Below are 25756 nucleotides of genomic sequence, written 5' to 3'. Positions count from 1 at the left end.
GCTGTGATTTTCTTTTGGCCGTATGTTTCGTTGCTTTAATTTCTTGCCGCATTGATTTTTCTTCATTTTCCAAGCCACCTGTAGGAAGCAGATTTCTGCGAGAAGAAAATCCTCGTACGATGTGACTTTCGCAGTAATTTATTTTGCACCGATTTCATTTTTGTTTAAAAATTTTCGTCACATAACACACGTAGTCAAATATTTCGGGTAAGTAACGCAGTAACGGTAAGAAATAACACTGATTTCAGTTATTTCCTCCAATATAGCTGTAAATTTGGCGTAAAAAGTCGTATTTTCGTCGTTTTTATGTTTTATATTACTGACTTTGCAAAAAATGCAGTCTGATTTCTGATCCAATATTCTGCAAGTTAATTGTGAAGGTTTCCTTGTCCAGATACAGCTTCGTCATTGTCCAGTCTCGTCCAAGCTTGGTGGTACTCATCTTCTAAAACATAACAAAGAAAGTAAACAAGCCAAATTTAGAATTTATATTTAAAGAGGAAATCAAGCACCGCGTATTGTATAGGAGTGACTTACATGGTATCAAAGGAATAGCAAATTCAAGTTTACATATCCCGTCTCTTTTCGTTTTCAAAGTAAACTCACCTCATGAATCAGCAATGACCAGCCCAGCACAGTCAGTGAACCGTCGGTCCTCCCAGCTTACGACGGCTTGAGGCAGGCTCATCCTCATCTCAGTAGAGCAATTTCCTCTTCAGTTAGTGGTCCTCGTTTCTCTAAATGGATTCAAATAACGAAAGGAAATATCTGAATTATTATTTAGAAATATTGTGCAAGGTAGGGCTAGAGAGGGAAAGAAAACTTTGATTTCACCCCACAAAGCAACACCACGATTACATAAAAGACAGCCAGATCACCCATTTTGATTAGTTTCTGTGACTTGCTTGCTCCTGTTCAGTTTTAAGTACGTCTAAACTAACCTCAAGAATCAGTAATGAGAAGCCCGGCAAGCAGGTCATCCGTTCATCTGTCGGTCCTCCTCCCTGCTTCCGGTTCCTCGAGTTTCTGTGTGATGAGGCTGTTGGAGCCTTGGAGGGTTCATTTTCGTCCAGACAAAGCAGCCTAGCTCATCCAGTTAGTCTCAACTTTTAGATCATCAGATTCTTTGATGAAAGCTGCAACTCTTTTCTAAGTGAACAGGGGTAAGAAAACACTGGGCCTAGCCCATTTGTTACTAAGTGAAACATTCCAATAATTATGTCTAAGCCTACCTAACCAGGTCATGGTTATGACCCAATGGAAACTAAACGATTCTACCCAATGGGTAGAATGTTTCTTTTCAAACAGACATGAATATTTGTCAGAATGCACAGACATGTGCTGACGCTGATAATGGCAGGTTGCCTTGGAAACCGCATATAACTCACGCACTATAAACGAACAGTAAAGAAATTCACATGACTTAGAAGCGACAAAATACCATCTTAATCATTGCCGATCCCTTCCAAATCGGACTTACATTAAACATACGGCGGAAGGAAATAAGGAAATAAGTATTGCAGCGACTAAACACCTGTCGCATGTCTTAAGATATCTTCTCTTTAAATTTACGGTAAGTGTGTATTCACATATCCGCACAAAGATTTGATTGTGAAAGTTCAATACCAATGATAATATTAAAACTGATCCCAGGATTTAGCTATCTCTTTCACTACCGCAGCGCTGTTATTTTGGCCGAAGAGTCTGAGCTTTTTCCTCGTTGAGTACAACAGCCCTAATTTTAAGTCTCATCCCAGCCGATTCTTGATGTTATGCCTTACGTTATCGAAGGTCAAAGCAAGACTACCAAAAGATCTTTCCAAATTGGACTAACAAAATGATGAACATGAAATTGGACAAGTTACAGCATGAAGGAAATGTCGCATGCGACTATAAACATGTCGCACGTCTGACAGCATACCCCTACACATTTTTGTTGTTGATTTTACGAAGTTTGACATACACAGATGCATACCTCGGTTTTTGCTATTCGTTTTCTTCGTAGGCAAACTTCTCGAAAGTGTGCAACAATTTCCGTTATTTTTTAAGCCGAATGTACCTTTATGATGTGTAGTTCTGCGGGAAGATTGTTTTTAATGTCGCTGTAATTGCCGTAAATTCCGTCACTTTAACATTTGTCTTTGTTTCGAGATGGTGATTATTTTTTGCTCCCGCAATTTCTGCCATTTTAATTGTTTTGTTGCTGTCGTTTTTCGCACCGTTTACGTTTTGTCAAAATTCGCTTTCCGACCATTTGTTGAAGCCGATTAGATGTTCATTAAAATTTCGGTCATTTCTATTTTTATATTAAATTAACACAGATTTCAAGTACTCTTCTTTCACCGCCGCTGTCAATTTTTTTTACCTGTAATTTTCGTACTTTTAATTTTCGCCACTTTGATTTGGGTATTTCCGTAACCGATTTTGTTTTTATTTATTTGTATGTACGAAAATAACACTGTTCTCGAGTATAATTTATCTCACTAGCGTCGATTGTTTTAATTTTGTATTTTTTTTTTAGATATTTCTTTTTCCATGTCATGGTCGCTGAACATTTTTGCCGCTTCGATTTTTGGTGTCGGTCTCGTCATTTTTAAAGCCATCTGTTGGAGGCGGAGTAGTATTTCTACGAAAAGAATTTATCCACATACAATGTGATTTTAGACCGATATGAATATTATTTTGTTTTCAATTTTCGTAGCAGGATCCTATCTCCACTTATAGATCCTCATTTTCTTCGATGAAAGCTGCACGTCTTTCCTCAGTAAACAGGGGTAAGAAAACACGGGGCCAGGCTGGTTACTTCAGTAACATGACGTTACTGAGGTGAAACATTACTATACAATGTACATCCAATGACTATCTATCAGCTTACCTGTAGCTGTCATGGTTAACCACCCTGTGGAAAATAACGATTGTACCCGCATACTTACAAAGTTTACTTCAATTTTTTCAATTTTTGCTTTTGAAAACACACTACATTATTCGTTTCACTGCACACAAAAATGTGTGTCGACGCCGACAAGTGCAGGTTGCCTCGGAAACCGCATAATAACTCACCAACGAACATGCAAGAAATTCACATGACTTTAAGATTTCAAGATGCAATCTTTATCCTTGCCGATTCCTTCCAAATCGGACTTACGTTAAACATACGGTGGAAGGAGAGTTACATCGTCGGCCCTAATTACAACACTAAAAATGAAATGTGTTATTATGTGACTCTAAACACAAGGCGACTCTACACGTGTAGCGTGTCTCACTTTCTTTGGAAATTACGGTAAGTGCGGTATGTTCATAGCCGCACAAATCAATATTTGATTGCGAATGTCATGACCCGATGATATTAAAACTATCAATGATTGCAGGTCATTGCTAACTCAATACCACAGCGCTGTTATTTTGGCCGTACGATTCTGTTCTGATCCTTGAATAAAACAACACTGATGTCAAACCTCATTCTAAGCCGATGCTTGATGATCGGACTTGCATTATCACAGGTCAAAACCAAATAAGTAGGATAAAGTACACTTTATCCTTAAAGTCCCTGCCGATCTTTCTATATCGGACTTACAAAAAAGATGAATATGAAGTTTGAAAGTTACAACATGAAGAAATGTCGCATGCGACCATAAACATGTCGCACGTCTGACAGCATTCCCCCCACACATTTTTGTTGTTGATTTCACTAACTCAGATTCATACCTCGGTGTTTGCAATTAGTTTTCTTTGTAGCCAAACTTCTCGAAGATGTGTTGTTTTGTTGCTGTCGTTTTTCCCACCGTTTTGCAAAAATTCGTTTTCCGACTATTTGAAGCCGATTAGATTTTTATCAAAATTTCCGTCATTTTTATAGCCAATAATATCAGGAAAATTAACATCGATTTCAAGTACAACTCTTTCGACGCGGCTGTTGGTTTTTGCCGTACTTTTTGTCATTGTAAATTTCGCCACTTTAATTTGGGTATTTCCGTAACCGATTTTTAAAAAGAAAATATTTGTAGGGATAAGAAAATCACACATTTTCATTGTTTTTTGATTTGCAGCAGATGGGATGTGTTTCAAAATTTCCGTCATTTTCATTACGGTCAATTTATTAAGAAAATCAACGGCGAATTCAAGTACACATTTTCTTTCGTGGCCGCTGTTAAAGTTTTGGCATTAGTTTTGCCATCATTTTCGTCATTTTAATTTTCGCTACTTTGCTTTGGGTATTTCAGAAACCCATTTGTGTGTGTGAAAGACACTGTCAAGTTTAATTTCTCTTACATGCGTTACGTTTTTGCCGCTTCGATTTTTGACGTAATTTTCGTCATATTCATAGCCATCTGGTAGAGGCTGAGTAGTATTTATACGAAAATAATGTATCCACATACGATGCGAGTTTAGACCGTTTTGATTTTTTCCTTCATTTCGTCAAATATTTCGGGTACCATTACAGTTATGGTTAAAATAACACCGATTTCTGGTATTAATTCTTCCAATACCGCCATAAGAAGTCTCGTATTTTCGTCGTTATCTTTGCTGCTTCGGACCGTTTTTTTCCCCGACGTATTGCAGTTGAGAAAAAAATAACACTGATTTCAATTTTTTTTCAACATCTGCGTTAATTTTGCTTTGCTGATTGTCGTTTTCGTAGCCGCAACGATCCGCAACGATTGAGTTTGTTAAAAACATTTTTGGTTCTTGTTCTTTTATCAAAGACACAAGAGACAGAGATAATAAAACAAATAAAATCAGACCACACAGAAAGCAATACACAATGGCAACACAATACAATACACATTATCATGAGCAAGCACCATAGAATTGGATATGATAAAGTGGAAAGCATGCAACATGTACAATGAAAAATACACATTTCGATAACTGAGTTTTTTTATAAATAATAATTTCTTCTGACATTAACCTCTTTTTACCGACAGTATGAAGGATCAGCCTCGTATTGAGGATAGCTCAGATATTGTTAATCTTGCCTCGTGCTCTAGAACATTTTATACAATCATAAAGAACTTTCACTGTCTGTACTTGTTCTCATTCATTTCTTGTTTCCAGTCAGACGAACAAAGGACCAGCCAATGTCCGTATTGATTGCTTAGATTTGCCAGGTCTTGAACATTAATACAATCATAAAGATGAGCAACGCAAAGGGAATGGTTACTTTATAGAGCTATCCCGATACCAATATACCTGCATTGTTATCTCTTGCGTGCAAAGTACCAGCCAATGTCCGTATCAAAAGGCAGTATTCCAGTGGATTGATAAAATATCACAAAACCACAATCAATCAATTACGAAATCAGTTTTAAATTTACGATTAAAGTTTCTGATACTGAAAAAAATACACCAGTACCTTCAATTTTAGGGGGAATATAAAATGTTTGACGATGTAAAAGGCACAGTGTCTTCATTTATTTAAATTTTAATTGATTTCGTTTGCATTTTATTCTTATTTTTAGAAAATTTCGGAACGAACTTTGAGGATTAGAGGATTTGAGGGGTTATCTGTAACAGAAAATCCGTTCGAAAACGTATACCCATTGCGTAGAACTTAATACTAAGTACAATGACTAAGTACAGGAGACCCAGACCCCCTCCCTGTCCCCCAGCCCCTCCCATCGCGCTGCCTGCAGGCTCAATGTGCGCATGCTCGCAGCGGACTATGCTTTTTCCCTAATAACACTGTTCGTTACACCCTTCTAAACATTTCCCTAGATTTTATTACCGAAAATAATTATTGGAAGCGCAGTACACGAAATCGCGTGGGTACGGAGACCTACAGGAGACATGGAGATTTTTTCTTGTTACGTAGCCTATACGTGATATTATCACATACGTATAATGTACATGATAATGACACGTAGTAATGTTTTTATCGCATACGTACTTGATAATATAATACGAGGTACATGTCCGTACCTGAGCTGATAGTAACATGCACGTACGTCATAATATCACGTACTTAATTGTATTATGCGTATGTACGTGATAATAGTACGTGTGCAATTTAATTGCATATCACGTGATAATAAAACGTACCTACATAATATCTGTCACGTACGTGATATTGGTACGTACCTGACGAGTACACATCAGCACCTACATGAGTAATAATTATCACGTACGTACGTAATATTTATCACGGTAAGGCCTATACGTGAAAATATTACGCAAGTGCGAGATAATAGATTATTACTTACGCACGTAATAATTATCACGGTATGATAATTTTACGCAAGTGCGAGATCATAGATTATTACGTACGTGCGTAAAAATTATCACGCCTTTTTATACGTGATAATATTACGCAAGTACGAAATAATACATCATTACGTACGTATGAGTTTTCCTTGGATTTCACTTCGATACTTTGGCTTGGATTTCGTTCAGAACCGACAATTTTACCACCAAATCCTCGCGAATGAAAATGCGATAAAATGCGGTACGGAGGTTTCCAAACGAAAACGCGTACACGAATTCCAAGAGCATTTCGCCGAATTTTAACGGCCTAACCTACAACCTACACCCTCCTCACTAAGTTAACAAAGTAATGCAGCGGCTGCCTAGCGCTGCTAGCTGCTTATCGCATGACGGAGCTGCGTCTGCACCCCAACTTACCACTTACTCTTTTGCCCAGAATGCTGATTAGTTTAATTGCCTGATATATTTTTAGTTTCGGACACTTAGGTTGCATGGAGAACGTTGAATTGTCTATAAAAGGGAGTGGTTTAAAACAAGGAAGTCAATGTGACAATGCATGCAAGAGATACTGTCGCGGGTTTTCTCTCTTATTTTTATGTCCCCAAATTTTTAGATTTTAATTAATTTGTTTCATTAATTTTGATTTGATTATCGCGCGGTAACGTACTAATCCTAAACATACGTATTAAATCAAAAAAGGGCCAAATTAATTTTGCGTTATCAAGGCTTTTTATTTGCTCCATATTTTTGGAATTTTTCTGCACTGTATTTTTCTTTCTGTGAATTTTAAATCAATTATAAGTGAAAGTACTGGTGTAATTAGTGACGGTACTTCTGAATTATTCAGGGACAATTTAAAAAAAAATCTTCCACTGGAATACTACCTTTAGAGAAAAATTACAATATCTCAAAATGTTCTAAATAGGTCGAATGCGCCCGATCGGAGCTGGCTACGCTCACCAGCCATCAGACATCCGAGGCGAGTGTTTGTTGGAGAGGGCGCCCTATACTGGGCCTGCGACAAAAACAAAAAAAAGTCCAGAATTTGGACATGTCACTGACGCGTCTAACAATTCCTATGCAAATTAACGCACGTGCGAACACAATGTTACTGCACGTGCCATGAAAATTCCTTAATTGGCTATCGATAAAGTGGAAAGATTCCCATATCTGGCCATCATTAATTTTTCCCGCCATCAGAAAGTGATAAAACATGCATGTCCTAAAAAGTCAACTTTAGTAGGGACAATATTGAAGTGTTTATTGAGAAAACACTTTAAAATTTTCAGACCAGTCTCATTGGATTTGTGCACAGGGTGACAAGTGATGGCAAGATATGGGAATCTTTCCGCGGCATCTTTACAAAGTTCCAAAAAAAAAAAAAAAATTAAACCAAAAATTCCTATGCAAATTAGTTGCAGAAAATCGCTGAATTGCTAATTGGTACTGGGAAAAAAAATAGGGCTTACACTTTAATAGACTGAATAACATTGAATTAAACAGAATTTTACTCGTTCAAAATAACGGTTCCTTTCACTTTGATTCCTATAAATAAATACTTTAGACATTATGTTAAAAATTACACAATATAAAGCCATACATGTAGCACAATAAGTACCCGTACACTCTAAATGAAAGTATCATTTTCTGAATCACATCTCATGAACAGACTATGATTTGTTTCTTAAAGTAAACCAAGGTTCTGTAGAACCTTATACATACAATGTTCATTAATTAATGTAACGTACCTCTTCTACTCTTCTGAAGACGTGTAACTTTGCCCCTCTCTGCGCTGATCTTGGTGGAAGTGATGGCGATGTTTGTGCTACCAGCCAGCACCGTATAACACACATGAATGTTCAATTAAAATAAACTTTGGTAGCTGAACTTTTAAATTAGCTACGTATTATAGTTGAGTAGTACCCAGGACAGATATCCCGTGATATAGGAGTATGAACTGCACCAAGTAAACGTATAGGCAATGTATGAGTGTTAAGAGCTAGCACGAAAGCGTAGGCCTGCCCCGGCCCTGTACTGAAACAACTAGTCTAAGATGACGCCTCGCATGCTACACCTAGTGGTCAATGAGGCATGAATTTAACAATAGGTGAAGATATTCTAAACATGTTATTTGCATAATGTGCATCTGGCACAGGCCCGGGGTGTTTTAGAAACGAGAACCAGATATAGAATGTTAATGACTTAATCCTAAAGGGCGATTACTTTGGTCGCCAAACTTTAGTGAGAGGGGTGGCGTCCCGCGGTTTGCAATTACTGATCAACTTGGTTGAATTAATGTGCCTTATTCTTGAACCATATGAAGTTGGCACAGAATTTGGAAGAATTAAAACAATTGCTCATTAAAGTAAATTGTGGCAGACGAAAACAAATGTACTCCACTCTACTTTGGCGGGTTAAAAATAAAGACTTGCACAGAATCGGATCACAACCGGTTCTATAGACTTTGCTATATCGATCCGGTCGCAAAGGCCAAATGTTGTCTTCTTTTTACATAATGACCGGGAAAGAATGCAACAACCTATTTGTTTTTTTTTTTTTTTCAAATGAAAAAGGGCAACATTATTATGAATGTGCCCAAATCCAGTTTGGGTGTACAGGCCAAATGCAAGGAGTGGACAGTTGGCACAAATTGTCGCAATTTCCATTCAAATCTGTTTTTTTTCCTCCCAAATCGGGCCCCCAAAAAGGGTTATTTTTTTTGGGGGGGGGTATTTTTTTAGTCCCACGATTTAATCGTGGCGATATGTCTGTGGCTTATTTTCGAGTAGTAGGTGTGTAGATGGCGCCACCAACATCAAAATGGTCCTTCCTCCCCTCCCAAAAAAGTATTTCTGCAGCTAAACATTTTAGGGCAACCGTTAAAAAAAGAAATCAAGCTTCTAAAAAAAATTGGAAAAAAAATTGTGAGCCCCCCCCCCCCAGCCAAATTGTTATACCAACGCCAAGGACTCCATCACATTAGAAAACAATTGTATAAAATGTATGCATATATTCAAGGGCAAAAAAGGGTCACCCGATCTGTTCCCTCGGAAAGCAGAGATGTCGGGCTGGGCACCTTACTCTACGGAATAACCTCCTATACAGCAAGGCTCTGCACACGAGAATGTCTGATCGACACTGGGAATTTCTGATGGGCGTGGGTGGGGGAGGGGGCCCGGGAATGAGGCAGTGCGGAAAAGCAGATGTAGTAGAAACATTTATTTCAATGTTGCCATGTCCACACAATAAAATGCTACAAAGCCGTGTAAACATATTATACAGAGCAAAATGCAATGAATTATGTAATTGTGTATAATAATGTACATGGATCAATACTAAAACAATTTTACGACAACATTTAGGTATTATAGCGTTACGCTTTTGTACCCTAACCTATCGACAGACAAGTGGATTTGAATTAAATAGCTGTCCGCTTTTGAACTGCTATTGGAAAGTAAAAGTAAAATCTGCCTTTTTAATCGCAAAAAAGTGGAAAAATGAATGTTTACACCAATATCAAATTTGCTTTTCTGCTTTTTTGAAAGAAGAAAGATTTTCAATGACCGGTGTCGTATACACTTCCGAGGGGAGAGGGCGTACTTCAGTGGTCTACAGTATCCGTCAGTGATGGGAGCGGATGCATGATATCGTTTGCATGCGCTATGCACACGACGAATATGAACAGTCATTGCATTCATACGCGGTACATGTACGTACGTACATAACAAACATAATCACACATGCATAACGTCGCGGTCATCAACACAAGGCACCGGAAAAGCTAAGTAACATCGATCGCCTTGATATATCCATTGATTGCCGTGAAATAATTGCGCTGCATGCACACATCACATCTTTGGTTAATTAGACAGACTTTAAAAGGGCAAAAGATCAGACAATTGGTGAACCGGAAAAACGGCAGAGGGTGTACCGTGGATTGTCGCCTTTTGACGGTAGGCACCAACCAGCAATCATTGGCCCATGTCGTGGGGTCGTGCTACAGTGGTTTCGTGACATTACGACGTGTTCAATTCAATCATCACTGACTTTACAAGGCAACCTGATGATTGCCGTACCACAGGTAACTTGCGTGTGTTGAGGAAAGGGGTTGTAATCTCAAGTCAAAAGACAAACAACCGCTCGAGCCGCCCTGGAAAGTGATATTTTGAGGAGAGCAATGATCGTGTCATGATCGGGTGTTGAGCCCAGTTAGCGGGACTTCCGGATTTACTTGTGCCGAGTGAATGCCCGTAGACACGGCGCGTGTGTACACGTATCATGGCCGGAGCCGACACCCACAAGCGGGTTCAACACCTGAAAGATGTTGAAGTGCCAGAATGGATGATCAAAGGCAACAAGTTCATCAAATGGGAAGAGGTAAATGACATGCTTTTTTATTCAAATATTTCAAGAATCTAAAAAAAAAATTTCCATTCAAAATTGCAACATTGTGTGCTGTTTCTTACCATGAAGATACATGTAGGTCAAACGAAACTTGTAAGGCCAACTATAAAAATAATCCAGTCTGTCGTCCCGGCCCCACCCACTTCCTTTTTCATGCCCGCCTCCTTTTTTTCTGATGTTTTAAAATTAATTGCAAATATATTGTTAACATATTGCCTTATTATTTGTTTGCCAACCAAATTGTAGCTGTGTAGAATGGTTACAGCTCCTTTGAATTGAGCACAATTTTGTATAAAAGAGTTGAGAAAATGGAAAAATCCATCTGTCATCTTGGAAAATCGGAAAGAATTATGTTGCATCCTGACGCCAAATATTTTCATCACATATCTGATTGAAGGTCAGTCATTGCAAGAATGTTGAAAAAAACACATAAATCTGGGACCATGGAGCTATGCTGGGACTGAGAAACATTTCCAATTTAGTATGAAATACTTTGAAAATGCATTCAACTTTCCATAGACTTTGTACACAGCCAGACAGGTTGCGTCTGGATACTACATTATTTCTAGAAAATCTGCCACCTGTGAAAAAATAAAGTCATCTTCATAAAACCATAACTGACATTGTGAGTTACGGTTTTATGAAGATGACTTTATTTTTTCACAGGTGGCAGATTTTCTAGAAATATTGTAGTATCCAGACGCAACCTCTCTGGCTGTGTGAAAATTGTGACAGAAATAAGAATTGTTGCATTGTACATTAACACAATAGAATAAGGAAACCTTACTCTAGTACAATTTTAAATGCAATTTGCAATAAAGTTGCTTTCTCCATGCGCTTCCAACAAATTCAATTTTTTTCTCATAATAAATGTTTAACTTAAATGTTGTATTCTAACCCCAAAACTCCTATTTTGGGGGGAACCAGCCTACCCAGTGAGAATGTAATTAAAAATTGTAAAGTAATTTCAGTCAATGACTAAATATGGGCCCACTACTATTTTGCTTTTTTGGTGTCCTCATGTACATTGGTGTCCTCCATAATTTGCCTTGGTGCTCTCGATCATTTGCCTTGGTGCAATTTCCCATTCCTTGGTGCTCTTTGGTAAAAAAAAATTGAGCAGGTGCGGCAATAGAGGGCGCTGTTGGACCTACCGCGGAACATTTTGAAAAAAAAAAATTGACGCGCATGATTAAAATCGACGCGTGCGCTGACCAGAGACCGACTTATTTTTTTTTTTGGCCTAACTGATCTTCTAAAAAAAGTGGGTAAATTTAAAACCTACATCTTCAGTGGCACTCTTTAACTGAAAAAAAAATGGCATTGGCCTAGATACATGAAGCAGATGCCACTGCCCTGTCATGAAACCAGGAATAAATGTGAAATAAATATGGTGCTCAACACACTTTTTGTACACATTGAATTAACATATGAATATGTTCGAAATTTCACAAGCATTTTTTTGGGTCTATACTCAGACACCGATGGTTCAACGAACCCATTTTGTGAACACAAAAGTTTATGTTCTTACAAAATGTACTCTATTAATACACAGTGCACGAGTATAAAAACCATACGGCTTGGAAATTGCATCAACCGCCTTTCAAAGAACCAACCCAAAATACATAGAACAGCAAATAACCACTGATAGTGATACTACCATTTTATTGGTATTGGACATTTCTGGTCATAAACAGTCCAGAAATAAATCTCATCTACATGTAAAAAAAAGTACATACATACCGGTATCTCATCAGAAAAATAGAGTGCCTTCAAGTTCAATTTAGGTTGAACTCTCTTTTATTAATTTTTTTAAAATTTACCCTAATCGGATGGAGAAAAGCTAACCCAAGGTTTTTTTTTCTTGGCGAGGCTTTGGAGGCTTTGATCAAGACGTTTGCAAAATCCAAAATTATGCACCAGTGCTGCAGAGGTCAAGTAACGAACTCCCAAAGCTTTTATCAAATTATGATCCATGTAATTCAATATTGCCAATGCCCCATCTCATTGTCAATGTCATTTGTTGAGTGTCTTCAATTTAAATTGCCTTTATCAAGTGCACTTGAAAGTTTTAGCAATTGCTGGCCTTCAGAATTGAAAATTCAGCTTGGTTTTTTTTATTAAACTACCGGTAGGCCTATGTCACTGAAGGTTTTGATTTGTACTATGCACATTTGTGTACATGTTGTAGGGAGATTCCACACAATTGTAAACGTCATTGCCAAAACTTCATCATTTTGAAGCTTTTTATCTTTATTTTATTGAAATGACACAAAAACACCCAGTTTTAAAAGAATGGTTGTGTGGACAGTTTATAGGTTCCTACTTTTAAATGCTCTTTCCAATTAACGTCATTTTGTTTAAAACGCATTTAGTAGCCTATTTAGGCGCATTCCATGACTTATTCCCTGTAACCACTTTTTTTTTGCCGAAAATTTTGATTTTCGCAAAAGGCAAAATTTTCCAGTCAATTTCTGATTGTACTGCAAAAATGCCACAAATAGTGATTCATAAGAGTCATTTCAACAGTATTTGTACGATATTTCTTGCCGAAAACTCAATTGTTCCAATACACGAGGGATGTCCGGGATGTGTACTGGAGCGTAAATTATACAACAATTGGCCGTACACAGCGGCCAATTCAAGATCAACACACGGTCCGCCTCCATAGACTTTGTGTGTGTGTACAAAAGACACGAGGGATTAGCGTGTTTAGATATCACCCGGAGGCGAGTCAAGGCAATCTGGACGTCTTAACCCATCAGCCGTGCCTGTGTAAAAAAACCAAAAACAGCCAGTGCGTGTTATAACATCCTCCGACACAAACTGGTTAAGCCCAAACAAATTTTCGTGTGCGCCTTATGGCAACCCAACCTACTGGAACTTTTTGGAGGCCAAATTGCCGACTTAAGGCCAAATTGCCGACTTAAGGCCAAATTGCCGACTTAAGGCCAAATCTCAGACTTTTAATTGTCATATTTTGCAAAAATGAACAAAAAAATTAACTAATTAATAAACAGGTCAACTAATTAAATGCATTGTAAGGTATAAACTAAGTGTAAAATGATAGATTGGTAAACTTTAAAAAAAAAATGCAAAATAACAAATTCCCTGCCTACCTACTGGAACATTTTTGTGGCGTTACCGTAAATCAGCCTGAGTTATTTCTAATAGTAGTACAGTTTCTGTACAAGTGTAATTTTTAGATTCATATACAAAGCGTTTTTTTTTAATGGCTGGTTCAGGTTGTTGGGAGAGAGAATTTTTTTTCTTCATGTATATTTTTGGTAATGTTTCTTTTTCCTTTTTTTGGTACTGGATTTTGTTTTGTTTCTTAGGCTTTTATGTGGTGTATTTGTATCATGTTCAAGGAGAGCGTCATGAAATCTGCATTTTAAATGTTATGGTGATATTTCATAAACTACTTGCATAATTATGCAAAACTGATTCTTATACTGGTACCCTTTTGGAATTCATTAGCCTTTTTTTTTGAACTCAAATCAGGTTGCACTGTATAAACATGCATACATCATGTACGTGTACCTCTTTGGTGTCTGATAATTTTATGTTGGTGATTGGAAATTGTACAAAAGCAACTGCTCTATGGATCGTGAATTAATGATGTGACCATGGAATCAGCGTTTCCAGCCTGCGATATAAAAGTTATTCACTTTTGGATGAAACATTGAACACGAAAATCCACCAACATTTAGTTTTTGAATTACTTCTTCACAATATTATAATTATTGGCTGCCAGACAATAATTCGGCTCTTGAAGGGGGGGGGGGGGGGTATTTGTGCATAAAATGAAAGCCCTTTGTCTGAGGGCTGCAGACCTCCAGAATCGGAATAAAGTAGACGATAATCAACTGGTACTACTTGGCACGGTAACTGTAATGCAGTCATGCAGAATTAATGTGAAGGATCTGACATGCTGATTAGAGTATTGAACATGTATCGTATGCATTTCACCAAATTGAACTTGCTGACTGACCCAGTTTCAATGTTATCAATTGCACAAAACTTGGACGGATGTAAAGTAAATTGTACTGAACCATACCATTCATGTATGCAAAGTACGCTCTGTATATATATACATTTTGTACAAAATCTGAATTACATTCCGTAGGCCTACATGTGAAAAAGCATTATATAAAAGTATTATACAACACCTGAATAAATCCCCGTCATCTGATTGGTGGATCGTTGATCACATGTCATTGAATTATTCGTACCAATGCACAACGCGCGCGTGGCGCGCAGCGCACAGTGCAATGGAAGTAGGCCTACTATTGCACTGTGATTAGAAGTACCATTGCACTGTCACTGCACATGTTGCCGAAGGTGGCGCTGTGGTGTTTAAATTGGCAATAAAAGTTCTTAACTTATTGAACTGTTTAAGTTCTAAACTTATGGAAAAGTTTTAAATTGAGATAAATTGAATATGATAGTTCTCAACCTGTTGAACAGTTTGCATAAATTGAATATGATAACTCTGAACTTGTCAAACTTGTAAACAATTTTTAACTTGAATAAATTGGCTATTAAAAGTCAACCAATCAGATGACAAGGATTTATTCAGGTGTTATATAAAACAAATACTGAATGTTTCACGTTCGTGCAATAGAAAGAATAATTTCATTCGGTGACAGATGAAATGTTCCATTCCACTCGGCTTCGCCTCGTGGAATGGAACATTTCATCTGTCACCTCATGAAATTATTCTTACCATTGCACTCACAAACATTCATTATTTGTATACTATCCTGTCTGCATATCACAGGATCAAAGAGAATCACTATCTCATGTGTTGATTTTTGGTTACATACCGGTACATAGGTTACACCACACATGACCCAGGTGAATAAGTTACCGGTAGGCCTATAATATAAACGTTCAAAGACATTTCCTCATTTTGCCACATTTTTGTTTTACTGATGTAGAATTGGAAATTTTTAAGTTATTATAAATTTAGCATGTGGGGTGCTGTGGTCCAATGGTTACGGTGTTTGACTTGTATGCCAAGGTACATGGGTTCGAATCCTGACCCTGGGAACATGGTGTTTGTGCTCTTAAGCAAGGCACTTTACCATTATTGCTTCGTCCTTCGGATGGGACGCAAAGCCATAGGTCCCGTGTGTTGTGTCATGCACGTTAAAGAACCCAGTAACACTTATTGCTAAGAGAAGGGTTTTGTCCCAGTGTTTCTGGCACTGGCTGCAATACGCCGCAGCACCAAGGGCGGATCCAGGGGGGCCAAAGGAGGCCATGCCCCCCCCCCCCCCAAAACGAAACCAATTTTTTTTTTTTTTTAATGTGACATCGCAATAAAGGCAGGCAATGAGTACACCACCATCTTTTCCTCAAAAAAAATTGGTTAAAGTGGTCAGAAATTGCCTCAGATCGCACCACAGAGCATCTAGAATCCAAAAATTTTTCGGGGCCCTCACGGGCCCCGAACCCCACGCCGTAATTTTTGAGACCCACTTTTTGGGGGGGGACCAAATTTTTTTTTGGCCCCCCAAAAAATTGTGTTCTGGATCCGCCCTTGCGCAGCACCTTGTAAATCCTTATAAAGGTGCTACATAATGGGTCTCATATTTCTCATAAACTTGAGGGCCTCCAGGGAAAGCAGTGCCTTGTTTACATTGGAGTTTACCCTCATTAAAGATGATGTAAAAAAAAAAAAAAATTCACACACACTCTATGTCTGTGATTCAAAAGGTACACCCAAGTGTGTATTTGCCTGCAATCATGGACCCCCTATTGTCCGTCTTTTGTTTGTACTTCAACTCTTTAGGAAGACCTCCCATGGATATGTTTTGAACACGATCGCCAAATTGGGAATTGGGGACCCTATTGTCCTCTATTGTTCAACGTCCGCTATTGAATGCAGAAACAAACTCATGTACACTAAATTTGAACACAAGTCGGCTGTTGATTCTTTTGAAAGAGCCTTTTAATGTTGGATGCTCGCTAGTGTGAAAAGGGTTCCCGAAATCCCTGTGTTGTACATGTACCATAGAGCCAGGACCTTTGCTCTACATGTTTGTACCCCGAGGTCCAACACGGCGTCAATTGATCTTTTTTCATTTTCTACAGAGTATAGTGCGTGTAGATTGTGTGATTTCGAAAATTGCAAGTCATTCATTTACAAAAAGTCACTTGTGGATTATTTTCCCCAAATCCTGAAAATTCCCCGCCCAGGTTGGTTGGCATATAAAATGACAATGACTCACTGTATCCAGGTAATTATTGTGACAAGTCACCTTTCTCCTCCTACATGTACATGTACCGGTATGGTGTTTCATTTTTCATTAGCAGTGTGGGCGTATGTGGACTGTATACACATGCCTATAGTGATGGGGCTGCTTGGGGCATCACATCTAATAGTACCAGTAATATTCCCGCAGTTACATTTTATGACACGCAATGAAATTCCTGTGGTGAAATTTTTTTGCTCCCCCTATTTTTTCCCCTCAAGCCATTGTTCCCAGTGCAGTTGTAAAACTGTGTATCTTGTGTAAAATTACTGGTACTTTCACATTGTTAAATTATGTATTGTGTGGATTCAACTCTTAAAGGGAATATACAACATTTGCAAACATCGAAAAATAAAACTACCAAGTTTTTGCGAAATACCTTAATAGGATGTTGGTAAATGACAGTCTAAAGCATCCTGTAAAATTATGGCACCTGGTATACTGTCGTTTTCAAGAAAAGTGGTATTTTTGTATCAATTTCCAACGCTGATCGGCCGATCAGCGTTGGAAACAACTGGCTTTTTTTCAAATACTGGCCCCAATTGACCATTGTACTTGTTTGCAATCGATTACAAACCTATGAACGGGTACGAGCCAGCTAGACTGGTTCCCTGACCTTACAATTCCCCAATGTATGTAAACTGCTCTGTTTCTTCTTATATGGAGTCAGGGAACCAGACTACAGGAAAATGATCGTTTTTCTTGGTTTTTATAGCATTTTCGAACCCAAAACCTCCAAAAAGTCAGTGTAACTATATTTGCTTTATATTTCCAACCCCCCAATTCCATCCATTTCTGAAAATTACAGCAAAAGCAAATGATGTATATTCCCTTTAAGGTAGAAACCTTTACAGACCCTGAGAGTGTAAACACAATGTTTACAATACGAATATCATTTTCACACACCATGCAAGTATTTTTATTCATGGACTATAAATAAGTGCTTAGCCGGTTTTAAACAAGTACATGTACATTTAAAACTGGCTATGGCCATGCATGGCCCAATTTCATAGAGCTGCTTAAGCAGAAAATTTGCTTAAGCACGAAAAAACGTTGCTTAGTAAAATTAGGTTACCGGCCAAAACTCCATGTGATGTACATGTTCCGGTACATTGCTTGTGACTGGTATTTAGCTGTTGTTTACTTAACATAACAATCGCATGGAGTTTTGGCCAGTAACCTGATTTTATTAAGCAAGACGTTTTTGTGCTTAAGCAAATTTTGTGCTTAAGCAGCTCTATGAAATTGGCCCGCTGGACGCTGATAACGGCCCTGGCTGAAAGCGACGGCCATTATCGGCGACCAGGCCCTTCGACTGGTTTTAAACGTTCTTGTTGAATACCGGTCAAGCACATATTTATTCCCATTCATTGATGCCTTTCGGTCAAAAAGTCAAAACCAAGTTAAAAATTATAAATTTCCAACAATTTTGTTCAACAATTTTACTTCATGTTTTGTGAAGCACCTCTCTAGCTAATGGTACATGTATGTGCCTCACGCGAGTAGTACTAAAAACACGCGAGTAGTAAAATCTAAGTTAATGTACATGTACATTGTATATATGGAGATTAGCGCGTGCGTGGGCGTGTACTGCGCGATGTGGCGTACATGTAGAACTCAGGTGTGCCAGGAAAAAAACGTTTAAAACCAGTCGGTGTTTTATCAACCGTGTAAAACCACCCACGTGATTGGCTCTTGACCGATAGGAATGGGTAAACTGTCTCAGGTACAAATTTATGAATGTCAATTGACACAAATCTGGACTTTTCTGAGATAACCTTCGGTATACATGTACTTCTGTATACGGTACTTTAAACTGCCTTCATATTGCGTGCAGTACTAGAATTTAATTTTTTATTGGAGGACCTCTTGCTTTTGTGACTACATGTACATGTATGAAACACTAAAAATGTATCGCCTGGACGTGCACACAAAACACCCTTGCACACAAAAGATCTTTCTCTTATCCAAGCTGTCTGCACATAAACATACCGGTACACACATGTATGCGTGTACAAACAGTACTTGTACTGGTATGTGTCTGCAACATGCATCTATTTCACCTGTAACTTAAAGGGGCACAAGGTCCTGAAATCCCCGTAAACTTTATGTTTTGGATTGTTTAATTAGCCTATTTCAAACATCTGGTTGAAAGGAAACCAACCTAATGTCTTACCGTTCCCGAAAAAAAACAAAAACCCGCTTGTTGACATCGGACATGACGGAGTACGAATACGTTTTTCGTGTCGTTCTCAGTGTACGATACATGTTGTGTGTCTCGGGAACAGCAGTGACCAATCACCAATGCAAAAAAAAGTGGTTTCTTCAACGTCCGCAAAAGGGGAACACTTTATGAATGAATCACAACTAGCATCCAAACAGCTCGAATTTATGGGGTCGAAATTCGTTCTGGCACGCATAATACAGAAATAACAAAAAAATGCCCAGTTTTGAAAGGATAGTTGTGTGGATGGTTATATCCTACTTTTAAATGTTATTTCCGATTAACATCATCTCGTTCAAAGCACGTTTTGTAGCCCAATTTGGCTGTTCCAGGACCTAGTGTCCCTTTAAGCTGGAGTAAATTCCCATAATTTTGAATTTAGTACATGTGGTAAACTTTGAAATGGAGACGTTTATGCTACCCTCGCTGCCAGTTGATCTGCACTTTGGCCATTGCTGGTAATGTTAACAACAGCTGTATCTTTCACACTGCGACGATATTTGGAAAACGGCTGTCATCAATCAATGGATTGACACACCCCCTTTAAGACAACGTGCTGTTGATTTATTGTTTGTGTGATATGGAGTCTTAGTACAAGTTCAATGGTTTGGGTTATTTGGATGAGCTTTGCATGAAGTAGTCAGTGAAGTCGTATTTGAACCCAAATTGTTGACTCTGAAAAAATATGATGAAGTTGAAATAATAGAGCGTGTAATTGACCTCAAAAACCTGCAACATTTTACAAGATTACAACACATCTGGGCACTATGTACAAATGTATAGGATCTACAACGTGTGTAACGGACGTCTAATGTTTTTTCACTTATTTTGTGTCCGATTTGGGCCCATCCATTCAAGGGTAATCAATGGGTATTTCAAAAGAAAAGAAAGCATTATTACAATTTACAACATTTAGAAAATATTGCGAATTGATGACTATTGTAAAATTGAAATTTGTTGACCTCAATTTCCATGGACTGGCGAGACCTTACACGCTGTATAATATTCCAAAAGTGTGCCACAGCTAGTGTAGAAGCCCAATGGTACATTTAATTGTACCTACCGGTAACTTTCAAGGGCTGTTATTTCATTTTATATGCAAATTTTTCAACCGAGGACAAGTGGCCAACTGAGGACCTATTGTCCTCATATTTTTTCTGTCACCCCAGTACATGTACATGTATGTATACCATGTATGCACAAAACAAAATTCTTTATAACGAACACAACAGAGGTGCAACAGTTTCTTCCATTTTGTTGTCGTTTGTTGTGGTGATTTTCAGTCAGTAATGCTCAGTTCAATTGTACACAAAATGTGAGAGGCAAAGCGGACGTTCAGTTTATATTCAAGTTAAATCAGCATTCTACGGTAACAATAAAAAAATGACAGCGATCTCTCATTCTTTCAGTACACCGTTGATCAAACCAGAAAGTAATTCTGCTCTGGAGTATTTCCACGATCCTCCTGGGAATTTCACGATTCACTTAATTGTGGGCACGCCTGGTTACGCACACAAAAACAAAGGGGAGGCGAAGCGGTCAAAGTCCAGCGGGAGATTCTGTTGGCGTGAAATAGACATGTTGATGATGTACTAGACCATCCAGTGTTGCCATAGTGATCGCGCTTGTTACCAAAGCTATCGTTCTCCCTTTTGGGTTCTGAATTTAATCAACCGACTGGTCCGACTGGTAGGAATTCATAATGAATGTGAATTTTTTTGGTTGCCATGGTATTTGTGTCCACGGATGCCTTTTAATGAGAAATATATATAAACATCAGTACTATAAAATATGTTTTTTTCAAGTTTCACCATCAATACCATAAAAAAGAGATTGTTTTGATCAACTATTTTTCTAGCTATACACCAGTTATTGACTTTTGAATGATGAGACATCAAATTAATGAATTGTAACAGGAATTGAACGTGAAACCTGGGATTTGAATGCCAGAATACTGCAGTCCCCCCCCCCCCAAAAAAAGAAACAAAGAATAAGCAAACTCCCAATTTCTCTGTTGCTTTGATTTGGGAAAGTCTTTAAAATGTTAAGAATAAAACACATTCAAAAGCATTTTGTGCATCTGATTATACATGTACATGTAATTTGTTTATGTATACGTACATGTACATGTACCAGTACATGTATATAAGCGTCGACTGCACATGTTATTCTCCTCTTAATTTTGGTTTCTTTTTGAAAACGTACCAAAATGAAATAAAACCAACCGGTGTGATATCTGACTAGTTAATTTCTTGGCTGATGACAATATTTGATTGGGAGCCATCAGTGTACAATAGGGCTCAGGTGATTCTGAGCTGTAATGTGTCTGGTATTGCCAGGATATCGAATGAACAATCAGCATCTTCTATTATCAGTTTACTCAGTGTCACAGATGGTTATTTCACGTGCTTCATTTCATTCGTATACTAAAGTGCCCTGGATCAGTGAAACGTTGTGCAGTCCCTTTTTTTTTCATTGAAAGAAGTATGAGGCCTTATTTTGACCCGATAAAAATTAAACAATTCAGTCTAAGACATATTTTGAAGGGGAAAAAAAGACCAGTTATTTTTTTGACATTGTCCGTTTTGGTGGAGAACATGCAGTACATCACTGGATCACTGGAACATTGCATTGGAAAGCGACACATGCACCACAGGCAGTTGACATGTCCACCTAATAATTCCGTCTAAGTTGTGAAAATAAATTTGTCAATTTCATCTCCTGGCTTTTTGTCGAAATGTCAGCATGTGGGGAGTCCATTGGCATGTCTATCGGTAAAGTGCAAAATTTTCAAAATTCGAAACAGGCCAAAAGACAATGACTAGACATTGACTAGAAACCTGGACTACCTGGATGCAAAACAAGGTGCAGACATTGTTTTTCTTAAATGGTATTGTTTAAGGCTTTTGCAAAATATTTTTTTCCACCTCAAATTGGATACTAAGGTTTTTTTTAATTACTTTTTTTTGTAATAATGACCTGTTGTTATTCCTGTGCTTATAATGTGGATGTTTCTATTGAGTACTTAAAACAGAAATTATTGTACGGCTGTATTTTATTTAATCTAGTATTTTACTTGTTGTCGGGAAAGCCCTTTATATGGTGATTTAGTTTGCTTCTGGGCATTCCTCAGGCTTGTCCTTTTCTCAAAGTGTTAATTTTTTGTATGCCTGAAAATAAATAAATTAAATAAAATGTGTGTAAAATGCATCATTTGCATTATGCACACGTACATGTACATTGTGCACGTGTGCATGATGATGTCTACGGGTCATCAATAAACAGCTTTCAATAGAACCTGCTGCCATGGTTACTGCATCCCCCACATTAAGACGTGAACCGTGCTGGGAGATATTGAATTTTTTTTTGGGGGGGGCAGTTTATTTGTGACTGCGCCTAATTTGCGATGAGTCTTCCGGATTGGAAGTGGCCCATGATTGAGTTTTTACTTAGAAAGAAAGCAGATTGTACATTGTAGGAAGGGGGTGGATCACATTGCTCCCTCTCCTACATGTAGTTATCAAATAAATTTTAAAAGAAATTATATGAACCGATAAATTAGTGTGGATGCCACTTAAAGGGAAGATTGCAAACATCAAAAAACGAAATGATCAACTTATCACAAAATACCTAAGTACGGAATTGTTAGGGATTGACAGTCTAAAGCATCCTATAAAATCTTGGCTCCTGGTGTGCTGACATTTAAAAAAACAACTGTATTTTTCTTGCTCATTTTTGAACCGATAAATTAGTGTGCATGCCACTTAAAGGGAAAATACAACATTTGCAAACATCAAAAAATGAAATGATCAACTTATCACAAAATACCTAAGTACGGAATTGTTAGGGATTGACAGTCTAAAGCATCCTATAAAATCTTGGCTCCTAGTGTGCTGACATTTAAAAAAAACCCTGTATTTTTCCAACGCTGGTCGGCCGACCAGCATTGGAGAAAACTGGCTTTTTGCATAAAAACTGCTCCTAATTTTTCATAATTACAAATGTAGTTATTCCGCGTTTTCTTGAACTGTGAATGGGTACAAGCCTGCTAGACTGATTTTCTGACTTTACAATTCCCCAATAGATACATTCATTGTTTCATCTTAAGTGGGGTCAGGGAACCAGACTATAAGAACATGATCGGTTTTCTTGGTTTTTCCAGCATCTACAAGCCCAAAACGTGAAACAAGTCATTTTAACAATATTTGCTATAGGCCTAACATACTAATCCTCCAAATCCATTTATTTCTGAAAATTGCAGCAAAAGCAAGTGTTGTACATGTACCGGGTACATTCCCTTTAATTAGTGTTGATGCCACTTTATAGCTTATGGTTTTACTTACCAACTGACTAGCCCGCTGCAACATTGAAATATTGAATATCCAGAAAGACACACTAATTAGGCAATGAGTATATTGCGTTTGTTCAAATAATGCTTGTGTTAATGAAACCTATCGATTGGAAAGTGAAAGTCAGTGTGTAATATCACCTGGTCCAAGTATAGGACATACATGTACACAGTTTACATGTACACAGTTTACATGCAAACATGTACTAGTACGTGTACATGTATTGTGTTATATTCAGCTTTTAGATTGCAAGTTGTTCATGCACAAACTGTACACACACAGAAAATTTGAAAAAAAAATTGCAAGATTCCCATATTTATCTCTAGATTTTAAGACCTACTTTCCGAATGTTGCACTAAGTAAAAAGGCTTGCACAATGTTTTTATCATTTGAAGTGTTTATTTTGGAAAAATTTGTGAAATATTTGAATTGCTCCTTTTTTCCTCTCAGTATTTTGACTTGGAATTTGCTATTGAGGTTTATATCAGTTTTAGGACTCTACATGTACAGTATGAGGACAGTTACAGGTTCGAAACTTAACGTCATTTTTTTTTCCCTTCAAATTTCAGGAGTCCAGCACAGCAACGCCGGTTACACTGCGCGTGGACAAGCATGGACACTTTCTGTATTGGAAGAATCAAACGAAGGTATGTGAGCAGTCAATCGTTGATGCAATAATTACAAGGGCGGATCCAGAGAGGTTACTGGGGTGGGGGGGAGGGGGGTGGACAGAAGGTCGCTATCATATATTAAAAAAAAGGTCAAGAAATTTTGTAAAATGCAGACGAGACATATTGTGTAGTGGCAACCGGAACCAGACTGATGGTGTACTACCATAGGCACATGGCATTGGTCCAATGCCGGATGGCATGCGGTAACAGCAATAACACGTGTACGCATGTTCCGTGTATGTTTAACGGCGGGCCGTCTGACATTTTCTGGGTTGCATCATGGTGTGGGCCCGGTGCATGTCTGAACAGTTCGAAGGTCCGGGGAAAAACAATCATAACTTTTTTGTTGTGAGCGATAAAAAGCTGATTCAAAATCATGTTATTGTGTATTTAATTGGGATTCGTATGATGTCAAACATTTGATAGGTTTGGAAAATATCGAAGTAAAAAACATGTTAAAAGTAATAGTGATCTTACAGAATTCAAACTCAAGAAGTAGCCATTCGGTTGTACATGTACATGTATCTTCAAAATGCAAACACTTGTGAAGCCAATTTAAACGCCATTGACTTTGTTGTGTAATTCTCTTTATATTGATACAAAAACAAAAAAAATATATGAGATTTCTTTAAAAAATGAAAGTCGCTGGACTACATACCCAGAGTGCAGTGGCGCGGCATTGGCACGGCATTGGCGCAGCTTCGCGGAGCTTTCAGAAAGCATTCTTTTGAAAATTCTAAATGGAAGGCAGCATTTGACCTGCTAAATATTCATAAAACGGCCCGAAAAACGGTGCCAAACGGCCCCATTGTTGATTAAATGCTAGCTTAATGTATCAAAATTATTCTTGCTTCAAGAATTTTTTTTTTGTCTCACTCCCTTGTAAAAATTGTTTAGGGAGCGAGACAAGAACATTTATCTAGATATGAGATCTTTTCCCTAATTTTAAAAATACCATTTTTAGCAGTGGCTCTACTACAAAATGCCATCCTGTCATTACAACTTTAAAAACAACCTAAGGCATATGTAAACATCTTTGTCTGAAGTTAAAGTGGTAAAACACACATACTGGAATTTGTATCCTTGTGGAGACATTTCTTTGTTCTCGTGTACTAAAGTTTTCGAGTTTGAAAGTGCAGTTTAAAAATGCTCTCATTTTAACCAGAATTAATTTCCTTGGCTGAAATTCGGAGTTATTATTCCTTTTCTAAAACTCTACCATTTGCGACGGATCAACATACTTTGGAAATTCCTAGGTTTTTTAGTAAAATCCATATATCTATTTTGTGAAAACCTTGTGGAGACCTATTCATCTATAGAAATTTCCCTGTGGAGACGTATACAATCTTTTGTTCCCTATTGTGTGCATGTCTCCAGAGGGCACGGTGTATCAGAACATTAGGTTTAACAAAACTGTATTAATACCTTTTTTTTCCAAATTGTACATGTACATTCCTACATTTGTACAAAATGACACACACGTCTGCACGTGGTGCAAAACAACCTTTTGTTAAATGCCTACAAAAATTATGGCATATATTCTTTTTGTATTTTAATACTTCAGGTCCCTAATTCCAACTGTGTTTACATGTATGAGTCAAATGAGTCTTAATTTTCGACACATCAACTATTTGCATACGTGTC

At 37.8% G+C, this 25756-nt stretch overlaps 1 protein-coding gene and 1 long non-coding RNA gene across 15 annotated transcripts in view; one reads left to right on the top strand and one right to left on the bottom strand.

Moving 5' to 3' along the window:
- Positions 1 to 280: 280 nt before the first annotated feature.
- On the bottom strand, positions 281 to 8260 carry LOC119741602. The gene is made up of 4 exons (XR_005272752.1): positions 7950 to 8260; positions 942 to 7216; positions 607 to 737; positions 281 to 445 (listed from the first exon to the last, which is right to left on the bottom strand). It is a non-coding gene; the product is annotated as an uncharacterized LOC119741602 (long non-coding RNA).
- A 1653-nt stretch (positions 8261 to 9913) lies between these two features.
- The window catches only part of LOC119740218 (1-phosphatidylinositol 4,5-bisphosphate phosphodiesterase beta-1-like), a 116208-nt gene continuing 100365 nt past the window's right edge, over positions 9914 to 25756 (top strand). For 7 of the 14 annotated variants that reach the window (XM_038215439.1, XM_038215440.1, XM_038215438.1 and 4 more), the window contains exons 1-2: positions 9914 to 10578; positions 24011 to 24088. In XM_038215439.1, the coding sequence (XP_038071367.1) occupies positions 10480 to 10578; positions 24011 to 24088 (177 nt within the window). In that variant the 5' untranslated portion in view covers positions 9914 to 10479. The remainder of the gene's footprint in view (positions 10579 to 24010; positions 24089 to 25756) is intronic. The other 7 variants (XM_038215447.1, XM_038215443.1, XM_038215441.1 and 4 more) reach the window with 1 other exon arrangement.

Source organism: Patiria miniata, unplaced genomic scaffold (genome assembly GCF_015706575.1).
Source record: "Patiria miniata isolate m_02_andy unplaced genomic scaffold, ASM1570657v1 HiC_scaffold_5, whole genome shotgun sequence".
NCBI lineage: Eukaryota > Metazoa > Echinodermata > Asteroidea > Valvatida > Asterinidae > Patiria > Patiria miniata.
The sequence above is the reverse complement of the archived record's forward strand: the minus strand, read 5'-3'. Positions and strand labels throughout refer to the sequence as shown.